This window comes from Urocitellus parryii, chromosome 16, assembly GCF_045843805.1.
Source record: "Urocitellus parryii isolate mUroPar1 chromosome 16, mUroPar1.hap1, whole genome shotgun sequence".
Lineage (NCBI taxonomy): Eukaryota > Metazoa > Chordata > Mammalia > Rodentia > Sciuridae > Urocitellus > Urocitellus parryii.
In genome coordinates, this window is record NC_135546.1 from 1850063 (window position 1) to 1875945 (window position 25883).

The 25883-nt window shown below is 49.8% G+C and overlaps 1 protein-coding gene across 7 annotated transcripts in view; it reads left to right on the plus strand.

Annotated features, from left to right (window-relative positions):
• Window positions 1-25883, plus strand: part of Mitf (melanocyte inducing transcription factor) — a 180934-nt gene that overhangs the window by 149597 nt on the left and 5454 nt on the right. For 3 of the 7 annotated variants that reach the window (XM_026392669.2, XM_026392663.2, XM_026392667.2), the window contains exons 3-9: window positions 6600-6827; window positions 7760-7843; window positions 9717-9812; window positions 15826-15943; window positions 17986-18060; window positions 20365-20440; window positions 23595-23742. In XM_026392669.2, coding sequence (XP_026248454.1) covers window positions 6600-6827; window positions 7760-7843; window positions 9717-9812; window positions 15826-15943; window positions 17986-18060; window positions 20365-20440; window positions 23595-23742 — 825 coding nt within the window. The remainder of the gene's footprint in view (window positions 1-6599; window positions 6828-7759; window positions 7844-9716; window positions 9813-15825; window positions 15944-17985; window positions 18061-20364; window positions 20441-23594; window positions 23743-25883) is intronic. The other 4 variants (XM_026392664.2, XM_026392666.2, XM_026392668.2 and 1 more) reach the window with 2 other exon arrangements.

Consider the following 25883-nt stretch of genomic DNA (forward strand, 5'->3'; position numbering starts at 1 on the left):
GATCTGTCCTGCTTCTATCTGGCTAAGATAAAACTTGTTCTTTTTGTTCTCGTGATTTTTGGTTCAGTCTAAGAGAGAAGAAATAACCTGTGTTTTTTTTCCTCTTTTATTTTAATTTTTTTTTGATTTTTATTAATTTTTAAAAAATTTATATGTGACAGTGGAATGCCTTACAATTCTTATTACACATATAGAGCACGATTTTTCATACCTCTGGTTGTGGACAAAGTTTATTCACACCAATTCGTGTCTTTATATGTGTTCTTTGGATAATAACGTCCATCACATTCCACCATCATTGCTAACCCCCTGCCCCTGCCCTTCCCCATAACCTGTGATTTTGGAGTTTCCTGAAGATAATACCTTTTATTCTGCGGCCATTAAATATTGCTTATCCTGCAGCCAAAGGCTGCCTACCTTGTAGCTTATAATAAGTACCCCGTCATAGGTCATTAGCTTGGGATAGGAGACTTGCTAGGACTTTTTGGTAGGGCTGGTCTGGTTGATTCTATTATAACATCAGATTTGTAGAAAAGCAGATTTATTTTCCTTCCATCTGTACACAGTTACAACTCCTGTCTCTGATTTCAGAAGCCCACAAGGTGAAGAGGTAGGAAGGGCTGAGAGGCCCTCCATGTGGGTGCCGTGTGCACGTTGGGACATGAGCCCGCCTCGTGGTTCACACAGGTCTGTCTTTCCCTCTCTGCCCACATGAAGCCCGGGATCAAAACTGACCCCCAGTGCCGTGTGTCTGTCCTCTCCACCCTGGCCAGGGCCGTGACGGCCTGGCTCTGGGTCCTCACCAGCATGTCTGCTTCTTGTCTTTGAGATGCCGATGACGGAAGACACCCTGTCTTCTTACGTGGAGGACCTCCCGTGGAGACAGCATTTGGAAATACGACTGTTAAGGTCATGTGCACGGACTCTACTTCTCCTTATAACGTCACCCGTTCCTTCCTGCAGACCTTGATAGAGCTTCTGTGTAACAGGAAAGCTCAGTTCTAGTTTGGTTAAACTTTCCTTAGGGAGCGAGGGTCAGCATTTCCTATAAGAAGCCTGACAGTAGCTAGTTCAGGCTTTGGGGGCCAACTCAGGCCCCCAGGGTACTGTTCAGCTGTGCTGAGGTGCAGGTGTGACAGTGTGCCGACAAAGCTTTTCAACACTGATGCTTCAATTTCATGTGATTTTCATGTATCATGAGATGTCAGTCTTCTTTTGATTTTTTCCAACTATTTGAAAACATAAGATGGCTCTTCTGGGGGCTGGGGTTGTGGCTCAGAGGTAGAGCGCTCGCCTAGCATGCATGAGGCACTGGGTTCCATCCTCAGCACCATATACATGTAAAATAAAGATATTGTGTCCATCTAAAACCAAAAAATAAATTTTAAAAAAAGAGATCCCTCTTCTGTTGATAGGCCATACAGAAACAGAGAGCTGGCGGGGCGCCTCAGTCCTGTGTACCCTTCCTCCCTATGGACTCTTTATTCTCCCTTGTCCTTGGCATCCACCTTGGCTGCTTCTCCCTTGGGTCAGGATTCATGTCCTTGTCACCCTCGTTCTTAGTTGAGGGTTCCTTCGCACAGATCATACAGAAGCGAGAGTCCGTGTCCTAGAACTCACGTTCTGGGCCTGTGCCACCTGTGGTCAGTAATGTCACCATGGCGGGATGGAAGGGGGCCTTGGTCCTCATCAGACTGCCACCCTGCAAGGCTGGCCGCAGTCGCTTACGGAAGCCAGGTTCGGGAGGAGCTCAGTTGGCAAAGCATTGCCCAGCGCCCTGGGTTCTACCGCAGCCCTGAAAACAAGAAGAAAGCTCGTTTTCTGTTCCACCATTTCTTCCCCAAGGGTTATGAAGACATAATTGACTTATTTGTAAATTGATATTTAAAAAACATTTTAGAAAGAAGGTGGTGGGGTCATGGTAGTGAAGAGCCATTGAGTAATCCCTTTAATGTCCCTTGAACTTAATGAAGAACACATTTTCTCCCTCCACACGAGGAATCTCAACACTCTGTTGACTTGTTGGAAAACAATGAAATCCGTCCTAAACTGAAGGGCTGTGGGAATCTCCATCCAGTTTTATTCGAATTCTGCGTAACAGTGGATGAGCACAAGGGCACTCGACCTGCTGGAAGGTCTTCTGCCCCGGCAAGTCCTGTTCCCGCAGGACGGTGGCATTTAGAGCCGGAGTCTGACCTGGACAGGGATGTACTCCAGGATCTCTTTAGAATGAAACTGATGGAGAATGGCCTGTCAGCGTCCCTCAGGAAGTGGCAGAGCTACAGGGAGGTGGTCAGGCGGCGATCCAGTCCAGTTCTTCCATTATCAGTTCAAGATCTGGAAGAAGGAAGGAAACGGCAGAGAAATAGGGGCCATAGCTAGAAGCAGAGTCCCAAAGCCTTTGGATTTTCATGCTGCGACTCAGATGGCAAGCAGAATTCATAAGGAACATGATTGGTGTTAGTAATTGGGGTGTTGGGATAGTGTCCTAGTTTTGCTTGGCGGTCTGTGCTTCAGAGATGAGCCGTACTGAATGGTGGTCAGCCATTGCTATCTGAAGTCCTTAACACGGGTGTTGGGTTTAAAGGTCAAAAGCGTGGGTATGATCAGGAAATCATAAAGATGTTTCTGTCCTCTGTTATACTATGTGCCTGTTCTCATTTGCGTGACTGGTTGACTATTTCAAAATCGATGAGAGCAAAGTTACTAAGAAGCTGTCAATTCGATGGCTGAGTGGGTTTACCATTGGGAAGGGCTGGAGAGCCGCATGGTGGTGCTGGGGTGGGGATGCCAGGGCACCCCAGGATCTTCTTCCAGCGTGCTCTGCATGAGGGTCCCACTTGCCACCAGAGTCATGCCTGGTGTGGCCAGGGCAGACGGTGCCACCATGCTGACCGTGTTCCAGATCAGGGTTCTCATCATGTGCCTGGAGAGCCTGGGGTGTCCAGGACCCTAGCAAGGCTCTGTCCGTCAAAACTTCTCTCGGAATGAACCAACCATCCTCCCCTTTCCCTCCCATCCCACAGCGGGCTGGGGAACTCTCAAAGGCTGCGTGACAGGCCGAGACGATGTCACTCTGACACCAAGGGGCACGTGGCAGGTATGATCCTCCGTTTCTGGAGGTCTCCACTTTAATTCCCAGAAGAGTAAGTGTCGAGGGGCACAACCCACATGGACACGGTCCCTCTGAAGGCCTTAAAGTGTCCTAAGATAAAACCCTGGTGGAGTTCTGGGGTGGGTACTGCCTGTGCCTCGTTGGGTGGTGCAGACACACCTGTGTGGGCTCTGTTATGGCTCCCCATGCACACAGGAGGACACGAGAGCCGGGAGGAGTTAAGGACTGGCCGCAGGTCACTGGAATAGCAGGTGGAAACCCAGAATTGGAACTCAGGCTTCACATTCTTAGCCACCTGTCCCCTGAGTTAGGAACTTTGTCTCTCAAAGCAGCAGCACCAGGTGATACCTAGACTTGGACAGGACTTCCCAGAAGCGGAGACGGTAGGCCTCTGCCAGGGACTATCCGTCAGGCCCTGTGCCCTTGGACTGTGGGAAACAGAGCCTGTTCTCAGGGTTCGTGGGCAAAGCCCAGCCCCGGACGTGTTTGATTGGGGTCATGCCACGTGGAGAGTAAGACAAACAGCTGTCCGTTACTTAAACCCAGAGCATTTTACTTACTAAAAGAAGCTGGTGTTGCCAGCTGCCCTTGAACCGCTGGGAGCCCTGGGCTGGTCCATCACAGAGCAAGTGGGCGGCAGTGTGGCCCCTCTAAGCCTTCTCAAGATGCACCCTCTTCTCGTCACCTTCTCTGCCGCCCCAGTCCCTCCTCACAGCTGCCACGTTGTACCTGCACATCGTGGTGGGAGGCCGAGGGCAAGAGGATGAGGGAACCCGCTGGGCCACCGAGACCTGCACGTGTGGGACCTCAGTGACAGGGCCCGGCCAGGAGCAGGTGGCCTGGTTCCTGAGTGAAGCAGAAACTCGGGTTCCTTAAGGACTAAGGGCCTGTGGGTGAATTGGCGTCTATTTTTAAACGTGCAGCCCTTTCTTCTCCAAGTGTCAGTGAGCAGAGCACGCTGCGCCCGCCGCCACCGCCTCTTTTTATTTTCGTAGTGTCTGTTGTCCTCGTCATTATCGAGTCTGGACCCTTTATGGAGCTCCGAATGTGTCTCCGAGACCTCTGTGCGGTGAGGTCGGGCACTGGAGAGAGTCCAAGGTGGTCATCTCCAAGGATGTCACAATGCTGAGTATTTGGACAAAATTAATAAATGTAACATTTTTATGCTTAAAATAGTATCTTCCCATTTCAACAGTGACCATTAGGCCTGTTCATCATTATTTTACAGTATATGTGTGTTTCCCCTTTTGTTTTGGTCCTGGGGACTGAACCCAGGGGTGCTTAACCACTGAGCCACCTCCCCAGCCCTTTTTATTTTTTTAGTTTGAGACAGGGTCTTGTTAAGTTGCTTAGGGCCTCACTGAGTTGCTGAGGCTAGCCTCAAACTTGTGATCCTCCAGCCTCAGCCTCCTGAGCTGCTGGAATCACAGGCGTGCGCCGCTCCCCTCCCCCCCGGCTCTGCTCTTGGCTTTTTTTGCCTCACCCCATGCTGTCCCTTTTACGAAGCTGGAAGTGCTGTCTGTTTTCATATGGGCTTGTGTTCAGCGTGTTCTGTGATTTGCAGTGCTGAGCACATAGCAGTGCATAATGATCCAAAGAATAGACACATAAATGCATCAATTATGTATGATGGTAACCTGTTGTTCTCTAGCTCCGAGAATAATACTAGAAAATCGGTAGCAAACACGCCCCTGCTTCCTAACTTGAGGGCTCCATCGGGAAGACCTTTCTCTTTTCCTATGTGTCTCACACCCCGCTCGGGGCAGCCCCCTCTTCCTGATGGGGTGGGGAGACGGTCATCAAGCCCCGTGTCCACCCAGCTAAGAGCTCCCTGCACAGAGACCAGGGCGCAGGAGGAGGCTGCTGAGGTCGACAATGCAGCAGGCCCTCCTCAGTGAAAGAGGTCTTCGTGAACTCGGAAGTGGCAGTGTTGTGTGGCCACTGAAAGGTCTCCTGTGTCGCGGTAGCTTTTGGGCCACCGACGGCCCCAAAGGGGGCGCCCAGCTCCTAACCTACGGCTGGAAGAGAAATGCCATTGTCTATTAATACCACCGGAACGAAAGATGAATCGTGAATCGGCCTTGATCTGCCACGGAGCTGGACTTTGATAGCTCATCCCTTAAAAAGGTTCTTTGATATCTAAGGAAAAAAAGCGTGACGTCAAGCCAGGGGGAAAATTGATATCAATATTTAAGACCAAACTCCTACGGCTTCAAAAAAAAGAAAGCCCCTTGTGAGATGGTTTTTACATGCATAGCTAATTAGCTTAGGTTGTTATAAGCAGGGCTGGGAGGTAGGCTTCGGGCGGCGTCTCGGCCGCTGGTCATGGTGCTGGCCTCTGCCAGTCAGTCTTGGGGTTGGAGTCACAGAAAGTGGAGGGAGAATAATCTGCCGTTTCTCGCTGGATCGAGGCCATCTAGAGCGCTGTGATGCTGGAGATGCTAGAATATAATCACTATCAGGTGAGCGTTCTTCTGGTTCCTCTTGGGTTTCCTGACATGCCGGTTGACTGATTCACCTTTTTAATGTGGCTCTCGTCAGCACCCGGTGCTCAGTCAGGGCAAATCTACTCTTTTTAGGATGCTTATGGTCTGATGCAATGAGAAGTAATTCAGGAGAGTTTTGAACAGGGTCCATGGTGGGGTTTATTTCCCCGGCGTGTGGCTGTGTGATCTCCATCTCCTGTTCATACTGTACCCTTTACAGTTAAATTGTGTCTATCAGGGAAAGAGTCGCTTTAAATTGAATGTCATTGATTTTTTTTTAAAAAAAGCAGTTATAATTCTGCATTAATGTTTCTAAGGATAAAAAGTATCTGGGTGACTTAGTCATGACTTTAAAAACACATACATGTTTAAGCATGTTTTTTTTTTAAAAAAAAAAAAAACCTGTTTAACGTGGAGTTGTCTTTTTAATTGAATTCCTTTGTAATTAAAATGTTAATCATTCAAATTAAAGGAGGAGGAGTTAATCCTGGACCAGCTGATTTAAACATTGAAATGTTTACGTTCTACAAGCTTTTTACAGTGACTTTTTAAGGAGTTTGGTGGATTATTTTGTGTGTGTACGTGCGTGTGTTTCAACAGAAAGCTCTTCTCTTTGCCAAGGAAAGTGTGATGCACTGAATATGCATATGTGAGACTGCGACTTTGATCTTACTAAATGTTTTCAGGTGCCTTGGAGACACGTTAGCCTTACCGATAGTCGCAAACTTTTAATGAGTAGACATGAGAAGAAGGGCACAAGGTTTGACAGAGATGGGTAGTTAATTAGCGGGGAAATAAAACAGAGTCTTACCCCCGAATCCTATGTGTTGGACTTTAGACTTCAATAAGATCGAAATCCCTTAGTGCGGTGCCTGGTACCTAGGGGCGCTTCCTAGTTTGCTCCGGGTGGCCGGTCGGTCTGCTGGGCGCCTGGAGGACAGCCGTCCGCCGCTCGGGAATAACGTGCTCTCTTCTTTTCCCTCCCCGGCTGTGCTCAGGTGCAGACCCACCTCGAAAACCCCACCAAGTACCACATACAGCAAGCGCAGCGGCAGCAGGTCAAGCAGTACCTTTCCACCACTTTAGCAAACAAACATGCCAACCAAGTCCTGAGCTTGCCATGTCCAAACCAGCCGGGCGACCGCGTCATGCCACCGGTGCCGGGGAGCAGCGCGCCCAACAGCCCCATGGCCCTGCTCACGCTTAACTCCAACTGTGACAAAGAGGTAATGCATCCTCCTCTCTGCTCCTCCTCCTCCTCCTCCTCCCACTCAGTACCTGTCTGTTGCCTCCTCCTCCCACCCTGACCGTGGGCTCGCTCATCCACCCAGCCTCAGCCACCAGGGTCTGTCCAGACCCTCCGGCCTCCTGTCCCCCATCTCTGGGTTTCGGGGTTCACTGCTCCTGACAGCAGCCTCCCCAGCAGGGCTCTGTCTCCCTCGCCCCAGGCCCTCTTCCCGTCCCTGCCCTCCAGCTCAGGGGGTGGCGAAGATGCAGAGGGGTGACGGAGAGGCGGAAGAGGAAGAGCAGAAATAGAAAAGGTGTGGGACAGGCGGCAGGGCCGGCCGCCGCTGTGAGTGTCTGGAATATTATTTTTATTTCTCCCTGAGTCGAAAAAAAAAAAGATAAAAGAAACAAGCAGCGTTGGCGTGCCAGATGTGAATAATACGGCCCCTGAGATTCTGACAGACAAACCAGGGTGGATGGCTGCCTGCATCGGGTTCCATGATAAAACTGCCTGTTACACCCACTTTGGTAAAGGCTGCATGGGAGCCGAGACTCAGACAGACCTGCGAGCTCACGGTCGCATCAAAATGGGAGCACAAAAATCCCCGAGGGGAGAGTGGTGGTTTAACGCCTTTTCTTCTTTCCAAATTCTGAGATGATGAGCCTCGTTTTGGGTGGAGCTTTTTCCTGGACTCGGAAATGTTTAAGTTCAGAAGTGACTTTAATCATGAGAAGGACCATGTCCTTTCCCTGTGGCCAAACCGCCCATTCCTCTGTCCAGATCTGTCATCTAGCAAGATGACTGGCCCGAGGTCCCCCTTCACCCCGCTGTCTCTGGTTGGATCGACCTTGTCTGAGAGCTTCCTTGGTCTGTCCCCACAGAGTCACCTGCAAATCCAAACCCAGGGCTCTTCTGGCTTGTGTTTTGCAGGGGTTTTATAAGTTTGACGAGCAAAACAGGGTGGAGAGCGAGTGCCCCAGCATGAACGCACACCCACGGGCTTCGTGCATGCAGGTAGGAACCGCTCACCGCCTTCCTGACGAGTTCAGGGTCTTCACCTCCACTGATTTTCTTTCTTTCTTTTTCTTTATTAAGTATGGAAAGCTTTCTTCACAGTAGCTGAACATTAAATAATTGCTAGGTATATATATCCAATGTATGTTTCCCCAACGTTGCTTTGGTTCGTTGGAAAGTGCTTAGGTGTACGAGTTTTAATAAGTAAGACATAAACGCTCTTTGTGTACCATCATCATTGTGTGTTACACAGTTTGGTAGGGTAGCAGTTTTCGTCCTTACAAGTCCTTACGAGCAAGATGTGTCACTTATATTGGCGTAAAAGTGGAATCTCCCAGAACACATACTCTGAGACATGATGGATTTAATAATACCTAATGGCTATTTTCCCAAATAATGAAAAGTTCCTCTACAGCGTCCTGTTTAATGAATAAATCATGTGACATCTATTTATGTGTTTATGCATATGTTCAGAGACGCCAGAGAGAAAGCAAGCAGCAATAGAATTCTCGTGTTTGGCTTTTGCAATTTTCTGTATTAGAATATGGAACATTTTTGTAGTCTGTACTTTTCTGGATTTCCCACTATCTACTTGTATGATTTTTTTTGTTAGGAGAGGAAAAAATATATGAAAAAAACAAGCACATTAAGCCCACCAATGTTATTTTCATTAAAACAAATGATGGATTCAATTAGAAATCATCCATTAAAAACAAACAAAACTAGTGCCACCCAGAGATGGGATGTAACAGAATGCTAGCAGTTTTGCACAGTTGGCTGCCCATTATGCTTCTGAGGGATCACTTTGTAATTCTCACATTCACATGTCCACTCCTTTCCTGACAGTGAATTCCTTCTACGGTTTATCCTGAGGTCTCCCCAGAAGCCAACAGGACGGGAGCATCATTAGTCCCCATTTCAGGGAAATGGTGCCTCTTGAGCTGAGAAGTGGGAGAAGCAGGACTCTGTCCCAAGCCCATGACACAGGGGCTCAGCTTTTTAACAGGAGGCCGAAGGACCCAGGACAGCATCCCTGTGCCTTCTGAGGTCCCCTTGGGTGCCTGGGAAGCTCTGTGCAGACCCAGGCACACACATGGCACCTGGCTCACCCACATGGGCCATTTACAGAGAGGTGTCTGCAGGCTTCTCTTGCAACTGCCGCCGTGCACGTGTCATCGCTGTTGTTTACCATCCTACCTGATGCTTGGGTGCCTCAGGGATAAGATTAACATAGTGGGAGTACGTCGTCCTGGGTGCTCCTGGGGGACAGTGCTCACTGGCTGCCCTGCAAGGAGCTGGTTACTCTACACACCACTGCTGATCCGGGCAGGGCCAGCCAGGGTCCCGAGAGCCACAGTGTCTACACGGCCTCCGGAACCAGGGCTGAGTTCCCTTCTGCCTTTTCCTCCTCCAGCAGGGTATGAGAAGGAAAACAGGAAGTGGCAGCTGTTGTTCAAGAAGAGGCTTCCTGCCATCTTTCCTGCTCAGGACAGGCAGTTCAGCCTAGTGGGGAAAGCCAGGGGCAGATCGTGCTCCAGCCCGCTTCAGGGTGTACTTCTGGGCAGGCGCTTCTCCATCTCACCTGGACGGTTACTGCAATAACAGCACCGACCCCGATAGGGATGTGTCCGGGTAAAAGATGTAGCCCATGCAAATCCCTAGGTCAGCCCTGGGCACCTGGGACCCCTCAGATGCTAGCCACAGATGCTCAGCGTCCTGGATGTTAGTGGTCTTGTGTTTCCATCTTACTGGGGAGAGGACGGTCACTCTTAAGACCTAACTAAAGAGCATTATCGCTTTAGGTGGGACAGGTCCCTTTTGGGGTGTGTTGCACAGTTTTTGCTCATTTCTCTCCTGTGGCTTTTTCCTACAGATGGATGATGTCATCGATGACATCATTAGCCTGGAATCAAGTTATAATGAGGAAATCCTGGGCTTGATGGACCCCGCCTTGCAGATGGCAAACACGGTATTGATGGTCTTGTTTTTTTGTTTGTTTTAGAAAATCTTGAGATATTTCCATGATTCTCTCCCTTTGTCCTGAACTCTTATAGTTTTGGGTTGAGTACTTAACCGATTCATTGAGAAATTAAAAATAACAACAACAACAAAAAAATGGAGAATTATCTTAGTTCACAAATAAGCGACCTTGACACTGGAAATGAAGGGTCTTTCATGAGTTTCTCGGGCTCCTGGGATAAAGCTCTGTGTTCCCTGGAGTCCAAGTGGGCTTCCTGGGAAGGCAGCCTTGCGATTCCCCCGGTGGCCCGTGCCCCGCTTGGTGCTCCTCCCTGTGGTTCACAGTGGCCTGAAGAGTCGATCCAGCTTCCAGAGGGGGCTCCTTCCTGTTCCCAGGTGGTGGGGGGCGTGAGGTCACCCTGCTAAGCAGCACATCTTCCTCCAACCTCAGTGCAGCAGCCGTGGTCACAGGGGCTTGTGTGTTGCTTGTAGCCCTTGGGCGTGGGACAGCTTTTCTCCACAACTCGGAGCCCGGTCCCTGTGTTCTTTTCCTTCCTCCTGGTGCCTGGGCCATTTATTGCTGTCCTCCCAAAGTCTCCCTGCACCTCCTACTTAGTCCTCGAAACAACTGAGTCACCTTGAGGTGGCCTCTGTGGCATTAGGTCATCCCAGGTTGGACGTCTCGCAGAAGAGCCTGTGGCCAGAGCTGGGTGTGCTGGAGGGCCGTACAGTCCTCCTCCATTTCCCAGGAGGGGACTGCCAGGCGGGCCTCTGCTGCAGGGAGGAAGCAAGGGAACTTTTGAATGGGTTTGGGATTTCAAACTTGCCAGACCAAAGACTCTGGAGATCTCTTTCCCAGCAGCGTGAATATACTTAACACTGCTGAGCTGTGCACCTAGAAATAGCAAAGAGGGTAAATTTCATGTGGTGTGTTAATTTTACCTCAGTAAAATGAAGACAAAACCCAAACCTTCCAGTAGTGAACGGCCCCAGCCAGGGCAGAAGAGGGCCTTTCCTGATGCACACCAGGTCCTCAGCAAACGGAGTGGTATATTCAGCATTTCCTATTTCATCTCCGTCCCGTTCTTTAATTCATTTTCTTGAACTCTCATGTTTTGGGGGAGGACTCCCCTTGGGACCTCAAATCTGCTTCTAGCAGGTTTGTATTTGTCTGTTTCCCACCGTGGAAGCCCACCTCCTGATTTTGGAAAAACCCGATGCTGGGCCATTTTGACACATGTTCCTGTGCCACCTTCCCCACCCTCTTGGAACCTCTGGAGCGTCCCTGAGATGCCACTGCACGCGGCAGCAGCTGGGATCCGAGGGTGGGCATGAGCAGAGTGCCCGGGAGAGCTAGCACTTGGGAACTCACGAATGTGCCACGGCACGTGGGTGTGCTCACGTCCCCGTGACCACAGTGGGCCTGTGGTCCCAGAGCTTGGCCGTGGGGGGGGTCTTTCCACCAGTGGCCCCCACTGGCTACCTGGCCGCACTCAAGAGGCCTGTAGAATTGACCTAATTTCAGAAATACTTCTTTCTTTTTTTTTGCAATGGTGAGGACCTTGGGAGACATCTGATCCAACTCCCCGCTGGCCCATGAACCTCCCCCTGCGTGTCCTCACGCCCGGCTTCTCAAGAGGCCTCTGGTGGAGGGTCAGCACAGCAGTTGGGCTGTGGAGAAGTAGACTAACCTGGGTTCAGAACCAAAGTCTGCTGTCACTTAACTTCTTGATGTCCTGTGTTCCCTGCCTGTAAAATAGGGCTCTAAATTATACCTGCCTCGCACAGTCATCCCGCTTGATAACGCACAGCATTTATCACTGGAAGCATAAGTTATACTCAGTAAGATCCCCAGGGTTATTGATTGTGATTTATTTGTTGATTGACCTGGTGTTCAGGGAGCACTCCTAAGTACCAAGCTCTGTTCTAAGAGCACCATCACAGAGTAATCAAAGTGTCCCTCACAGTGGGGGTCTGCCGTCCAGCCTGGGTCCTGGCTTGCATGAACTCTTCCATGCGACGACCCTTCTGGAGATAGTTGTAGCGACCCCCCCACACCCATGCTCCCCCTGTAGAATGGGTGCCCACGTGTCCTGGGTCAGGGCCCCCGGGCATCGGGTGCTGCTCTCCCCGACCTCACTGCTCCTGGATGCTTTCTGAACCTGCTCTCCCTTGAGTGAACCTGCAGGGGTGGGTGCTGTAGATGCAAAGGTGAGGGGTGCCCCGGTCACCATGGGGCTTGCACCTGGAGGGAGAGACTGTCGCCCTTCAGTGGACAGTATGACAAAGGATCAGGGCCATTTCCAGGTAGGCAGGATGCTCTGGAACCAGGTGCATCCATTCCCAGGCAGGAGAGCAGTTCCCCACAGCCACCTCAGAGGCTTCATCCAGCCTCCACTTCTGTGCATTTCCACACCAGAAAAGGCAAAGTGCCGCCCCTTCCAAGTCTTACCACAAATTATCGAGGCACTTCTCTATCAGGGGAAGGACGGTAAAATGCAGGGTTTGGGCACACAGGCTCGGAAGCAGAGCGATGCATGCGTGCTCTGTGGATAAGGATTGCATCTGCCACAGCTGATCAAGGTGAGAACCATGACTTCATCCACAGAAAGCAGTCCCGGCCCACCGCCCCCACTAGGAGTCAGCTACTCCCGCCCTCCCATTCTTCACAAACGTGAGGGAGAGTCATCTAAATTAAATAACCAAGCTGCTCTGATCCATCCCCATTTTCATTTCTTTCCCACAGAAAGTTTAAATTCAGTGTTCTTCATGGTAGGCACTTTTCCCTTTTATTTGATTTTTTGAAACGCTTTATTTCAAGTTAACTACTTAACAACAACAACAAAAAAGTGGAAGGAACCCAGAGAGGAAACTATCCTAAGGGAGTTGACGTCCAGCAATAACTATTCTGAGAGTACAAGGGCCTCTTGTCCCTTCACAAAGAAGAAAAGTCCCTGTTTGCTTGGGCTAACAGTGTGCAATTGATACTCGGGGAAGGGGACCGTCCAGGGAGAAGAAATAATAATGGCTCACAATCATCATTTTCTTGGGAAAATATTCATTTTGGTGGAGCAGAACATTGAAGAACTCAATTCAGACCACGATGGGGGCAAAAAACACGGGCAGGGTGACCTTCTTCCCTCCTTCCCAGTGGGACCTTAGCTGTCCTCTGTGCGCCTGCTCAGGGAGGGACTCTTACCCACTGATAAGTGCTGCAGAAAAAACCATGGAAGACAAAAACAACCATGTCCACGGAAGACGTCCCTTCCTCTCAGTTCCAAAGGTGTCTTTTTTGATGTTATTTTGATGTTAACTGAGTTTATGGGGGAATTTTTGTTACCAAGAAGGGAGGCACAGAATTTTTTTTTTGTTGTTGTTGTTGTTTTGCAAAACCCAGGATAAAACCCAGAATCAGTTCTTAAATATGCTGAATAGTTCTCTTTTTTAGTGGGGGGAGGTACCAGGGATTGAACTCAAGGGCACTTGACCATGGAGCTACATCCCAATCCTATTTTGTATTTTATTTAGAGACAGGGTCTCACTGAGTTGCTTAGCGTCGCGCTTTTGCTGAGTCTGACTTTGAACTGTGATCCTCCTTGCTCAGCCTTCTGAGCCACTGGGATCACAGGCATGCACCACCGTGCCTTGCAATATGCTGAATAGTTCTTAAACCTTCTGGACTTCTTAAGTGTATATATGTCTGTGTACTAGAGACATATAAAATGTGGTGAGAAAATGTGTTCCCCTTCAGGAGGGGTTTGGAATCAGATGACTTGGATGCCTCTTTTCCAAGCCAGCTATCCATATCACTTGCCGGGTTATTTTCCCACAAATCATCCTAATGACAGGATTGCCTGTTTTGCATCCAATTTGCATATGAAAATGTAATACCTGCCGTTTGCATTTCCCGAGGCTTGGGCATGGTGTTTTCTCTTTAGCTCATTGCTTGGAATCTTCAAGTGACGTTCTTGATTTGTTAACATGTACAGTTTCCCCCAAATCTGAAACTCCAGCAAGACAGGAAAGAGGCGTGAGACTTGGGAGCCATTACTGGGTGCTATGATCCCAGCAGCTCCGTGAAGTCCCAGCTCTCTGGCCCTTTTCAGGGCTCTGTTGGGATGTGGGAAGGGCTTTCGCTTGGTGTTAAGTAGGACAAGAAGGAGCCTGCATGCTCTGGGCAAGGTGACCCTGAGAAGGTGACCTATCTCAAACAGTGCCACTTAGGGGAGTGACAGCTAATAATGAAAGCCACTTTTTATCAGTGACTCCTCCTTAGTTGGAAGGCCCTACAATGGGGGTCAAGGACATTTTAAATCAGCTCAGTGTGTGTGTGTGTTTGCATGTGTGTGGGTGAGGGGGTAGTTTTATGCATTTATATAGTAAATGTCACCTCAACAGGGACACCGTGGTGCTGGGTCCTGCTGATCTTCCTGTCCTCTCTATCACCCTGGTCCTGTTAGCCTGTGTCAACTTATCCTGCCACAAAGGCTCTTACTTGGTGCACACCCCCCTGTCTAGCCAGGGGCTCCATCCATGGACTGATTTAGATCCATGGATTGATTTAGAAACCATCCTAGAAATAGATGCAGGTGGCTCTCAAGGAGGGAAGCACAAAAGGTTCCATTTTTATCTCCTGATGGTCATTGAAAGGGCGAAGAGTACTGCAGGTTGAGCACCCCTAACTTGAAAGTCCAGAAACCAAAATGCTCCAAAATCTGAAACTTGTTCAGTGCCAACACAAAGCCACAGGTGGAGAGTCCCCGAGTGCACCTCACGGGGGTACACCACAGGCAAAAGACAGGTGCACCGAGCTATTCTGTAAATGTGTCCACAGGCAGTGCGTGTAAGGCGTGAATGAAGCAGAGGTGAATTTAGTGTTTGGACGCGGGTGCCATCTCAGATGCCCACTGTGCACATGCAGATGTGCCAAGGACCCAAACACTTCACATCTCAGCATTTCTGATGGAGGCTGGTCACCCTGGGTGTTGGGCACAGCCTTTACTAGACACTTCTTGGCCACTAAATGTTCCCATCAAATGCAAATGTTTTCTGAACTTACTTCCCTCGCACGTGGAGTCAGATCCAGCTGCCATCCAGGGCAGGAGGGCTGTGTGACCTGGAATCCGCAGGGTCTGCCTGGAAGGGTGTCCTTCCTCACTCTTCCTGCACGGTTGGTGTCACAGCTGCACTTCAGCCACTGGGCGAGGCAAGGTCTTGGGCCTCTTGGGACAAAAAAGGGCAAATAAAACCATCACGTCCAACCAGTGACCTGGAAATGCACGTCCCTGCAAAGGAAGTCAGCGCCAAGAAAAAATGAATTCTCCACCTTTTAAGCAGTTCAGAGCTAGAGGGAAAACCCAAGGACTCTTGAACTAGCCTGGGAACACACATGCTCCTTTCATCCTTTTTTGAAAGTTCTTTTTTTTTTTTTTTTTTTGGTCTTTTATTAAAGTCTGTGGCTCCCTCTGGTGGATTTCTGAAAAATTTCAGTTTCAAGGACATTTCTTTAGCAATAAGGAAATCATTTTCCAAAAAAAGAACATTGGATAGAAAGAAGTAAGAAAATTGACTTTGACCAAGAGCTCTGTGAGGGGCAAGGCTGTCCCCAGAGCCCGACTTCAGAGCTATCGGAACCGTTCCCTCTGCACCTGCATGTGGCCTGCTGTGCCAGAGAATGTGTGTGCCACCTCCCCAGTGTCTCCAGGCTCCCAATAAAGCCACCAGAGAGGCAGCTCACCTTAGGTGGTGTGACACTGCGCCTTCGTCTTCCTCTCTGTAAAAATACTTATGTCGTATTTCCTGTTTGAAAGAAAAGGTTTTTCCTTTTTCCCCTCCTTCCTTCCTTCCTTCCTTCCTTCCTTCCTTCCTTCCTTCCTTCCTTCCTTCCTTCCTTCCTTCCTTCCTTCCTTCCTTCCCTCCGTCCATCATTTTCCTTAAGTAAAGCCTAAAACAGGACGTGAATTTTATCTGAAACACTTGGTCATGGCTCAAGGGTTTACGTGTGTCCTTGTTTCTCTGTGCAGTTACCCGTCTCCGGAAACTTGATCGACCTTTACGGCAGCCAAGGCCTGCCACCCCCCGGCCTCACCATCAGCAACTCCTGTCCTGCCAACCTCCCCAACATCAAGCGGGAGCTCACAGGTGCGTGCCCAGCGGGTGGGCATCTGGTGGGGGCTTTCTGTTGCCTCCCTCGCCGGGCATGGGGACCAGTGCAGTAATGTCTAGACCACCGGGTGTGACCCATGGACCTGTTTCTTGGGGTCTCTGAAGTCGTTAAAATGTGGTGTGATATTTTAAGATGGAGGATTCATACCTGGCCATCCCGGTTTCTAGGGGTTCCTGAGATACTGGGGATGGGGACACGGTTGTTTCCAGGCACTGGTCATGGTCTGCACGTGCGTGCCCCCGGCAGACCTCTGTGCCCTGCCTGGCAGTTACATCCCTTGCCCAGGCCCTGGTGGTGCTGAGTTTGGGAACCCTGCTCTGCCTCTCCTTGGCTCACCTGGAGCCCTCGGATGGGCTGTGCCAACAGCGTATTTCTCACATCTCCAGATGCCACGTGGGGTTTTTTGCTGGATCACGTGCAAAAGGTTTATTACACGGCAGGGTGGGGTGGAGAGTAAATCATAAAATGGAGCCATTAGGACGGTTGTCCTTGGGGCAGGTGTGAAATTACCCATGGCCACTTTCAGGGGAACCGAGGCGGGAGGTGCCTAGAGCTGGCCTTCTGCCCTGGTGAGGCTGGCCCTGCTCTGCCCGTTTCCAGCCCATGTTCCCCGCCTACTGCCAGAGGGGTGATGGACGAAGAGTGGGGATGCGGACTTGGGGGAGAAAATCCCTATCCTGTGGGATCGTGTCTTTCAAAAAAAGCATTTCAAAAAACTGGCTGAAGAAAGGTTTTAAAAAAAATCATTAATTGGGGTTTCAATTGAAATAATTAATGAATAAAACTATCCCAAGCCCCAAACCCAGTAGGAACCCCAGCAGGAGGCAAGAGCAGAAAGAGCAACAGTAGCCCTCGGGGCTCTTGAAGAGGGGCCATTCCTCCAGGCAGGGAAGGTCCAGCCTGGAGCTTCCTGACTCAGTTTTCATGTGGCCAGGCCAGTTTCAGGGGCGAGGTCCATCCTCCCAGTCTAAAGAGTCCGCCTCTGCATTATGTCGTATGGGCACAGAGGCCCACAGGAGTCTGCACACCGGGACACATGGGGAGGCGCCCCCGTGACATCATGGTGCACTGTGACAGATACCTGCAATGTCACGCAGAAACAGTCTCCCCGGACGTCTAAATGCACACGGTGTTTTGTCTGCTGAGTTCCCTACGGGTTGGGGCAGCACGGACCCCACCCATGCGTAATAAACAAGAGATAAATGTGTGGGTGCACCTCAAGGTCGCTGTCTCCAGGTCAAGGACAAACTGGTGGTGAACCATTTCACCCTTCCCTTCTGCAAGGAGGCAGACTAAGCTCTCTGAGGCCCCCATGGCTCAAACAGCATGTTGGGTTTTGAGGATTTGGGTGTGAGGCCAAAGGCCAGCGGCCAGCTCCTAGCTCAGAGGCCTCGCTGGAGCGTGCAAGTAGAACTTCCTAAATGCGGTTGCCACCGGATGCCTCCTGGCCCCTTTCCGATGAACATTTTAGAGACTCAAACTGGTGAATAGTTGCTCTCAAGAGTCAGTGAGCGATTCTGTTTTGGCGAATTCTGACAGAACCCGGCTCCAAGTTCCCAGTGTATGTCCACTGAGAACCCCTGGGAGGTCGCGGGGGTCCGGCCTGGGAGCTTCTTGACTCGGTTTCCATGCCAGGGGCTTACAAGGGCAGCAAATCAAAAACCAGGAAATGATTGGGCCTGAAAAGAAAACTTGACTCCCGATGATGGAATTCCAACAGCAGATTCCCGGTCCTTTATTTTTACTCCCACTAACTCTGGAACATGTGGGCAGCACCCTGGGGACCCTTGTGACCGTCCCGGTACCCATTGGTGGAGGCTGAGTTTCTGCGTGACTCAGATCCACAGTGATCCGAAAAAGTGCAGACTTCTTTAAAGCCCTCACTTTAGAAAGCGTGATCGTACTCAGAGTGCCGTCAGCCGAGATTCTGTGTGCGTGTAGAAAACGAGATGTTGTGTAGGTGCGTCGCGGTGCCCCGGACAGTTCCAGTTTCTAACAACTTCATTCACGTGCACAGCGTGTATTTTCCCCACAGAGTCGGAAGCAAGAGCCCTGGCCAAGGAGAGGCAGAAGAAGGACAATCACAACCTGAGTAAGTAGCCGTTTCCCTTCGAGTTGCTCCACATTGGAGCTGGCCGCGCGTCCCTCGTCAGAACCTTGCCGGAAATCATGTGTGATCATTGATTTCTGGAGCTGTCAAAGCCGTGGGGAAAACTGTATCTCAGAGAAACCAGGGTGTGTGTTTCATCTGAGGCCTAACTGAATTCCGCATTTATCCTCGCATTTAGTTTCCAAAGAGTGAGTTCTTCTGTGGATGTTTGAGGTCATGTTTCTTTTTTCTTTTTTGCAAGAGGGGGAATTGATCCCCAAGTACCCCATTAGAAGTGATGCTCACACTGGAACTTATTATTACAAGCGGGGAGCTGGGCTCTCCTCCTCCAGGGAGATGAGAGAAATAGAAAAGAAAGACCCCTGGGGTCCCCTGGGGGAGGTCGCCTCCCCAACTTCCCACTGTACCTGTGACTCTGAGAAGTCCTGGAACATGCACAGTGCCTTTGTGTGTCTGATTGACTCTCCATTAAATCTTTGGACCTTTTCCTCTGAAAACTTAAATTCCTGTTTAATACGTGCATGTGAGGGCGGTGGCCGAGGAAAAACGAGGTGTGGCCTTGGGTGCAGGAGGGAGTGTAGGTGAACTTCTCATCTCATAGCATCACACCTCTGCTTCCTAAGCTGATTTTTAAGAACATGAGCCATAAATTAACACTTCCCCCTTATAAGAAATGGTGGAAGCTGGGTGCAGTGGCATACACCTGAAATCCCAGTGGCTCAGGAGGCCGAGGCAGGAGGATCACAAGTTCAAAACCAGCCTCAGCAAAAGTGAAGTGCTAAGCAACTCAGTGAGACCCTGTCTCTAAATAAAATAGAAAATAGGCCTGGAAATGTGGCTCAGTGGTCGAGTGCCCCTGAGTTCAAGCCTCAGTATCCCCCCCCCTGAAAAGAAAATGGTGGGGGAGGGCAGGTCCTTGAATCCCAGGGATAGGCTCTGTGTTTCCATTTGACCCAACAGGTGCTAGTTAGACACATTTGCTACCTCATATGCCCTGCTATGTCACCCTCCTACCCTAGGAGACAGATTAATTGAGTATGCAACTAGGGGCTTGGGGGAAGAACACTTTACCATGCGTGCCATGGTTAGTAGTACTGGGCTTCAGTTCCAGGGCCGTGCCCTCTGGTGTGTGGTGACTCACCACCGTGCCTACTGAACACTTGACACTTGAAATGTGATCAGTCCAGACTGTGCCGAGCTTTTTCAGTATAAAATACACTTGGACAAAGCTGGGTGATCCCAGTGACACGGGAGGCTGAGGCAGGAGGATTGCCAAGTTCAAGGTCAGCCTTGGTGATTTAGTGAGACCCTGTCTCAAAAAAAAAAAAAAATACTGGGGATGTAGATCAGTGGTTACAAGCCCCTGGGTTATACCCTAGTACCAAAAGGAAAAGAGAAGGAAAAGAAGGGAAAAAAAGAAAAGAAAGAGAGAAAGAGAGAAATAAAGAAAGGAAGGAAGAAAGAAAGAAAATAACTTACAAAGTTTTGCATTGACTCCCTGTTGTTATTATGGTAGTTTGGTTGTAGTGGATTTAGCAAAATATTGTAATTAATTTTATCTCTTTGTTTTGAATTATTTTAATAAGGTGAACTATTTTAATAAGGCTACTAGAGAATGGGCTATGCTCCATGAGTTAAGAATGTTTTTTTTTTACATGTTTAAGTTGTTAAAAGGAAATCAGAAGAAGAGTGATATTCATGGTATGTGAAAACCACATATAATTCCAATTTCCCCATCGCAAGTAATTCCCATGCTTCTGCTTAGTAGCCTTGCAGTGTAAAAATTGTACTCAGTGGATACTATTTTGATTTTTGTCAGTAGAAAATTGTGGGAATTCATTTTCCCGTTAGCCATTTAAGTACCTACTTAGTTTGGGTCCCGGGAAGCAGGACCTCCCTGTGTGGTGCTGTGAGCATGCCGAGCCCTGCTCCCTGGAGGCAGCTTGGAGTTGGACAGTTCCCTGCTCCCGGCTGGCCGCCCTCTCCAAGCCCCTGACATCTCCAGGGGGGCTTTGTCCCTGGTGACCCTGGGCAGTAATTCTGATTTCAAGGTTGTTACAGGGTAAAATGAGAAATCGTGTGTCTGATAGAGCTCTGTATCCAAGGAGCTCGTTTTAAAAGTGCTTCAGTCTCAGTGCCCCAGACATGGTAAGGACACGGGGACACAGGTTTGGGTTTACATGGTCCCGACCTGGGGGGTTAATGTGCTCATAGCTTTAACAAGACGTGCGGCATGCATCTGTGGTGCTCTTCCTAATCGCCCTTTCCTGTGCTCTTTTCTTCAAGTTGAACGAAGAAGAAGATTTAACATAAATGACCGCATTAAAGAACTAGGTACTTTGATTCCCAAGTCAAATGATCCGTGAGTACAATTGCATGTTGATCTGCATCATATATTTTTTTGTACCTTCATGTTTTCTCGTGTGTGGCAAAAAAAAAAAAAAATGCAGTTAGAAAACCTAGAGTAACCCGGTCTCCTCTCTTCCTTTGGTTCCCTTTCTAAATACTTGCCTTTGTTTATTTTCCACCAAAATAAAATTTCAAGAGAAATGCACTGAGTTTTGTGGGTCAGGAATTGGGCTTTGTGAAGCCAGAGAATCCTTGCAGACACATTCTGAGCTACTGAGAAATAAAAATTAAAAAAAAGAAATTTAGCAGTCATGCAGTACAAGATTTCAATAGCCGATAAAGCAAGATTTGTGGTCATTGTGCTCTTGGACATTTACGATATCTCCAAATGGGCACTGATGAGCAGATACGGGAAATTTCAGGTTCAGTGGCATTCAACAGACAAAAGGTCAACTGTTTTTTTTTTTTTTTTTTTTTTTTTTTACTAAAACCTGCATATTCTTTGTATGTTTTACCAATCTAGGGGAAAAAAAGAGTCCTTTTAAATCTTCTTATTAAGTACAAGTCAGCTAATTTGAGCTGCTTTAGCCTGGGGTCCCCCTCTCAGAGATAACAGCTGTGAAGATAATTCTCCCAAGTCTTACCGCCAACCTGCAGCATCAGCAAATACAACAACAAATACACAATTTTTATCCATTAGAAACTGGCCCATTTGAAGTAAGGGGCCGAGCCATGTATACGTTTTAAGGCCCCCACACATGCACTCTGTGAAATCATCCTTCGAATATGACCTTTCAGCTACCTAATAAAAGGTAAAGAGGCAATCAAGTATCGTTCATGCCAGGCTTATTACATATGCAATTCACATGATTGTCGGGGACTTGGTAGCTAAATAAAACTGTTACCTCTTGTGACTTGGACGGACGTGCCAGCACGGTGTCCACCTTGCGCTCTCTGCTTTCTTAGGTTTCCAGGAAAGACATTTTCAAACTGGAAATGTTCCGATTCTCAGTTTGGCAGCACAGATCTGTCGTACTAAAGGGCTGTGACCTTCATTTCCGACAGTCAGTCTTGCATGGTGGTTGAAATTGAATTCCCATTTTCCTGTTCTTTATCAGCTCTCACTTTTTAGCATATTCTTTGAAACCATCGCATGTGAATCTCTTTAGTAAGGTCTTATGAAATTATGGGGTGGCAGTGAAAGTCCTGTATTTGCATATCTTCCTCCTCCACTGTGGGAGAAAACTGGGTGTTTATAATCTGAACGGATAGGGGCCCTTGGTGGTCAGCATTGTTTTAAGAGAAAACGGATGCTGACCCCTATAACCCAGGTGGTGGTTTTCCCACCTCTGGATTCCAGGATGTCCTCTGGGGCCGCTAGGGAGATGTCCTACCTGATCAGTGTCCCAGCCCCTTGTGGTGCCCTTTGTCCCCCAGAGCAGCTCAGTTTGGGTCAGTTTTCTCTACTGAAGATCTATGTGCACTTTCAGATGAAAAGGGATTTCTCTCTGATGACCCAGAGGAGACGCAGTTGGTTGGTTGGGTATCACAAGGGGGTAACCCCCCGGCTCACTGGTGGGAATCAGTACTTCTTCAACATGGAGTGGCAGTTCTGTCTGAAAGGTCCAAAGCTCACCTCCCGGCCCGGGAGGCACCATTCCACCCCGGTCCCGTCTCGCTGGTGCTCAAGTTCCTGTTACTTTGGTTTTAGCCTGAGCAGGAGTCTCTGGGCTCACGCAGGGTCTCTCAGGACACCTAGTTTGCCATCTCTGAGACCCCAGGGTCCACCCCAGGATCCATCCCAGGGAATTCTCTAGTTGTGGCTCTCATGGGAGAACTTCTGTTTTGTTCTTCGTCTGGGACACGTGAGGATCGATTACTGGGTGGCTTGTTTAATGGGCCACCCTCCGGTCCCACCTGGCGCTTCCCACCTGCCCTTAGCAGCTGCAGGAGGCGGGGTAGGTGGTTCTCCGTGCATCCCAGGGGATGAACTGTCTCACCATTCACGATTGGCATCATTAGGATGACCGTACATAGAATCTAAAAGACTTCAGGTTAATTTCAAGTAAGGCAGAAGTATTATTGACAGAGATGCAGACCATTCTGTGTCTTTTTCTGGAGTGATTTAGAAATTCATCCGCATGTCCTGATTTCCTCCTCTGTTAGTCCGGCAGAGCCCGATGACTGAGCGCGAGAGGCCCCGCTCTGCCTGCCTTGGGGGGATTCCTGGTGGGCGGCCTCCTGGCAGGTGTCTGAACTTGGAGAAGTTCCTTCCTTCTCGGGCTTCACTTTCCGTTTTGGCAGGAAAGGGGCCTCTGCCAAAGGACCCCTCCATGGTCTGAACAGTGAAGTCCAGGTTGAGCCGGGGTCAGAGCCGGGGTCTGAGGCCGTAGAGACATTTCCCAGCCCCTGGGCCTTAGTTTCCAGCCAGTGAGACGGCCCATTTCCACCTCTCCATCGAGAAGGTCCTGACAGGAGGAGGCATTGGACACAAAGTCCCCGGCAGGGTCCCGCTCTGAGCAGACTCTAGGTGTTGGGCTGGGCTCTCACAAGGCTGCTGTGGTACCCCAGAGCACTGGATGTGAAGTGCCTGTTGTGAGTCCAACAGTGTAGCCAGGAGGCCACTCAGACACATGGGGTGCTTGGAACATGAGGAGAGGGGTCCCGAGAGCGTCAGGTAGCAGGATAATTCTCCATCAGCTCTGAGGACACACCACTTATGCCACAGTCTTCAAGCCATACCACCCCACACAGTCATCTCATTTTTAACGGTGGCTTGTTCTGCCCAAGGGAATAATGACTTCATGGTCCTTGAGACCTGTGGCCATTAATAGAGGGTTTGAGAATATCGACTGGGTACGCAACAGACCTCCGTGTAAGTCTCGCCGCCCTTGTCTGGTGGCTCTGAGACTAGGACAAGCTGAGTCATCTGTTCCCACATTTGTCCCATGTCCCTCCTGTCCCTGATGTGTGTCTGCATGGAGTGGGACAAGGTACACAGGCCGTGGAAGCATCCGGCATGTGCAGACACATGGAAAGTCGTGGAAAGTCGCCATTGCTGATGTGTGTTTGTGATGACGTCTGAAGACGCCAGACGCTTTCGATGTTGGCTTTTTCACGGAGCCTGGCTTCCTGACGAGGTCTGCTTTGTTCCCTCTTCCTCGCAGAGACATGCGCTGGAACAAGGGAACCATCCTGAAGGCATCCGTGGACTACATCCGGAAGCTGCAGCGGGAGCAGCAGCGCGCCAAGGAGCTGGAGAGCCGGCAGAAGAAGCTGGAGCACGCCAACCGGCACCTGCTGCTCCGAATCCAGGTAGAGCAGCGCTCGGCTGGGGGCTGCCGGTGGGGAGAGGAGCTGCGCCTGGGAAGGGCGCCCAGCCCCAACGACGCAGGCTGCTCCAGTCCTGCATCCCGCATCGTGCATTTCCCTGCTTACAAAGCGCACTGGTCCCCCACCATCATTACTGGCTTCCGCAGTTGTTCTTGGACACGTGGGGAGCGGTGGTTTGGAGTGGCCCTTTGTGCTGGTTCTTGGTGGAGGTCTGGGCCCTGCCCTCTGGTTTCAGCTCCCACACTGTCACCCAGTTACTGTGGCCTGTGAAATGTCACAGGCTCCACCTTTTTCTGGTTTTCGTTCTTGTTGGTCTTGCCATTTAGAATGTCCCCGGGGCAGTGCAGAAGTGCCCTCCAGCGTTCCCGGGGTGGAGAAGTGTCCCTATGGTGTGCGCAGGGGTCAGATTCACTCCCTCCAGGCCTTAGTTTCGGTGTGTGGTCTGAGCCCAGTATTAAGGAACCTACTGTGTGTTTTAAAGGGATGTGTCTCCAATCAGAAACACGCAGACTCCAAGACCCTGTGGGTTGCAGGTGTTGTGACAGGCAGAGCCTAACCCTGCCCTTCCCACAGGAACAATGGTCCCACACTCACTCCTTCTGTTTGCAGGACTCTGCAGAATGGACTTGCCAGAAATAGTGAGCACTGACTGTGCCTGCTACATAAAGGATGCCCTAGTACTTCTTGGGTGGTAGGAGCAGTCCTCATATTTTAAGGACCTGGGATACCAGAGGGTCTAATAATAAGGACACAGATCTTAGAGACTATGGCTCTGTGCCGTATGGATCCTTAAGCAGATGCAGTCTTAGAGGTGTGCATCTGACCACTGTCCCATCCCGGGAGTGCCTGCAGCCGAGCAGGAAGGACATAGCTGTGGACCCTGTTTAGGCCTGGCTCTGGGACTCCTCGCTGGTACTGGCATCTCCTGCTCAGTGTCAGGCACAGCTTCCCGTGACTGTCCTCAAGCGCTGTCAATGACCAAAGACCAAGTAGAGCTCAGGGGTGGTTAACTTGCTTGCCTCCTTGGCCTGCTCCACCATGAGAGCCTGGGACGCTGCGTCTTCTCCCTGAGTAGTGGTCTCGTCATCTCCTTGGATTCCACTGCAGCTCCTCCGGGAGTGGTTTAAGGGACAGCCACCTGCAGCATGCCCCCTTAGAGCCACCTCGGTCCTTGTGGCATCCCTCTTGGTCATCCCTCTTCCCAACCCTCAGAGCGCACCACATTGGTATGAGGTGCTGCCCTCCCATTGGCTGCCAAGGTCCTGGAGGGGCTCTCCTCCAGGGTCGGGTTGTAGAATCCAGGTGCCCTACAGGTTGTGGGTCCTTTGGAAATATCTTCGCTTCTTCGTCTGCTTTGGTTCTCACTGCTGGTCTTACGTCTCGCCCCTCCAATGGGACCCACGGACGTGGTTCCTGTACCTACTGAGTAGACCTACTTACAAAAGCAGCTTGTCCTGATGCGTCATTTCCTTAAACAAGTTATAAAATGTGATGACGGTTTTGGAAGAGAAATCAGGTTTTGTTTTATTTCAAGGTTCCAAAGATGGGTATTCATACATAAATATCACGCAGTGCCACAGGTGCATTGGAAATTCCTGGGTGACGGTGCCTGGGTTTTTCTCTCAGTGACTGTGGGCCACCTTTACAACTTCACAATGTTGCAGGAAATGCTATTGATCCGGAAACCTCTGCAATGCGGTGAGGCCAGAGTGTTCAGGAGAGATTTTCCACCTTATTTGGAAATGAGTAACTGCTTTCATCAGCTGATAAACATTTTTAATTAAACAGCAAAGGTGTGCAGTAAGGCGTTTGCTTCTCTTGGTCTGATTTTGTTGACTAGTGTGGTTTTTGGAAAGACACAGGCTGGTAGGAGGTGCTGCTGGTCTCCTGTGGGCAGGAGACTCAAGAGCAGTTTCCGCTTGGGCCTGAGGCCTTCCTTTCATTTTCGTCCCAAGCGATGCATGCAAAAATCTTCACACGAGAAGGAGCCGGAAGCCTCATTATCGGTGGAACTGCTCTTATTATGCTCTTATTAAACAGCCCGGGGCCTTAACGGGAAGCCTAGAGAGGCTGGTGCTCCCGGAGTCTGTAAAGGAGCAGGCAGGCACTCAGGTGACATCCCA